The sequence below is a fragment of the Centruroides sculpturatus genome, unplaced genomic scaffold (genome assembly GCF_000671375.1).
Source record: "Centruroides sculpturatus isolate CEXI.00-Female unplaced genomic scaffold, Cexi_2.0 scaffold1144, whole genome shotgun sequence".
Classification (NCBI taxonomy): Eukaryota; Metazoa; Arthropoda; class Arachnida; order Scorpiones; family Buthidae; genus Centruroides; species Centruroides sculpturatus.
The window spans coordinates 271,595-273,728 of NW_019385316.1; the positions used below are offsets into that span (position 1 = coordinate 271,595).

At 40.4% G+C, this 2,134-nt stretch overlaps 1 protein-coding gene across 1 annotated transcript; it reads right to left on the bottom strand.

Annotated features, from left to right (window-relative positions):
* Positions 1 to 26: 26 nt before the first annotated feature.
* Positions 27 to 458, bottom strand: LOC111637539. The gene has a single exon (XM_023383047.1). The coding sequence runs from the start codon at positions 456 to 458 to the stop codon at positions 27 to 29; it is 432 nt and encodes a 143-aa protein (XP_023238815.1).
* Between the last annotated feature and the right edge of the window lie 1,676 nt (positions 459 to 2,134).

The following is a 2,134-nucleotide window of genomic DNA, read 5'->3' on the forward strand; positions in this document are numbered from 1 at the left end:
CCTCTGAGTGGCAGAGAGAGCGGGGCTTAGTCGTTTCCCGAGGCTTCCTTGATGACACGTTTAAAAGAACAAGGTGGGGTGCACTTCCTGGCATTAGCTTTGAATTTGAAGTGATACCAACAAACATTATAACCCGGTACATTTGGACTGGGAGAGCGCCTTCGTCTCTCTGAGCGTGATGGGGAACGTGCTCGTAACTCGTGGATCGAAATGGCAAGTTCTGATACAGCTTTCTCCAAACGAGAGAGCCGATCTGTTTGGTGTGCGGTTGCACCACTGGTGGAACAAATGTCTGAATTAGGACTGGTTATCTCCATAATTTTGTCAGCCATAGCGGCCAAGGTATGGAGACTGTCTTGTTTGGTCACTAAAACTGAACGTACATTGTTAGGCAACCTCTGTAGAAAGAGCGTTCTAAGGAATTCGTCCGTTACTTGTGTACCGGCCAGCGCCCGCATTTCTCTTAGTAGTGCCAAGGGCCTTTTGTCTCCTAGCTCGATTTCTAGGAGTAATTTTTTTGCCTTCCTACTTTCGGATTCTTCGAACTCGTCAATTAATCACGTTTTTAGGTCCGTGTAGGGCGTGCTCGTCAACGGTTGGGATATTAGATCGGCGACCAATTCGGCTATTTCACAGGCAAGTGATCCTAGTACATGATGGTATTTCGTAACTTCTGTCATGATATTAGAGACAGCGAATTGTGATTCCACCTGTGTGAACCATACTCTAACGTTCTTTCTCCAAAAGGGTGGAATTTTCACTGATACACGTGCTACCTCGACAGGGTCTTCGATCTTGCTCATGACAGAAATATATAATATAAATACTCACAGAATTGGGTAAATAAGTTCTTGTGATCACGTTCGGCTCACCACTTTGGGGTCTTGATCAAATAATTGTAGATTCCAATTAATAAAACAAATTTATTAAGCGCTCGAATACTATACAGAGTGCCGGCAGTACCATACACGTGGTCAGACAGACTGTCCGGGAGACAAAGACCGAAAACTAAGGGCGCGGTAATGTTGCCAGGTTGGCCACAGCTTCAACTGGGAAATTTTACCTAATCCACCATATTAGCCAGATATTGCTCCCAGTGATTATCATCTTTTTCACAGTTTGCAGAATTTTATAAAGGGAAAACTTTTGAGGATGAGAACAATGTAAAAAAGGCTATTTCTGAATATTTTGATTCAAAACCAAAGTCATTTTACAAAGACGGGATTAAAAAGCTACCATCAAGATGACAAGAAATTGTACAAAATAATGGTGAATACATTATAGATTGAAATAAAATTTAATTAAAATTTTTTGTTGCTTTTTTTGTAGATAAAAATGCGCACGAACTTATGGACTGACCTGATAGTTCGATTAACTATAAACAGGAGCGCAAGGCCCTATAGAAGACCCATTTGGTCTGGGAGACATTTACGAGAACTCACCAGTGCCGAGTGGATAAAACAAATGAACACTGGCAATGGTCGTGGGCAGTGTCGTCTAAACGTATGTCCATAAATTAGCCTGGGAGAGCACCACGCTAATTTATAATATACAGAACTGAATTTAACACTAATTTTCCGATCACTCGCCCATTATGTAGGCGGGGTTCAGTGCACTGCTTTGCCCAGAGACCTATAATGCCGTTAAGACGCCTCTGATCGTGGGTTTGAGTCTGGCCAACGGGCTGTTCACGTGGAGTTCACGTTTATAACACCTAAATTGAACCCAGAAAGTCCACATGTCTTGTTAAACCACATTTACGAGAGCCTCAAGAAATTCGTTTCGTTTCATTTGTATAAAAATAACAACTTTATTTTTGTCAAAATTTAAAAATTTATTTACACTGTCTTTTGTATATACTGGAGCCTCAAAATTGGCCCAAGCCTCTCTCGATATTCAAAAATGCCCTGATTGTAGATGCGAGTTTGGTTCCATTTAGAAATAGAACCGCACTAATCATTTCCCTAGAAAGATCAGAGTTAATCTAAAAAATCTGATTAGGAATTGAATTGATCGGATTAGCTTAATTTCGTTCATTAATTATCGTGTAAACTTGTTACTTCCATTTCGTTTCAATGATATTAACCATTACCTTAGAAATCAATTTAGATTAAACGGCACAAGACATTTTCTT

Excerpts from the sequence above, each read along its gene's own strand:
- LOC111637539 (XM_023383047.1), bottom strand. The coding sequence starts at position 458 with ATGCGGGCGCTGGCCGGTACACAAGTAACGGACGAATTCCTTAGAACG.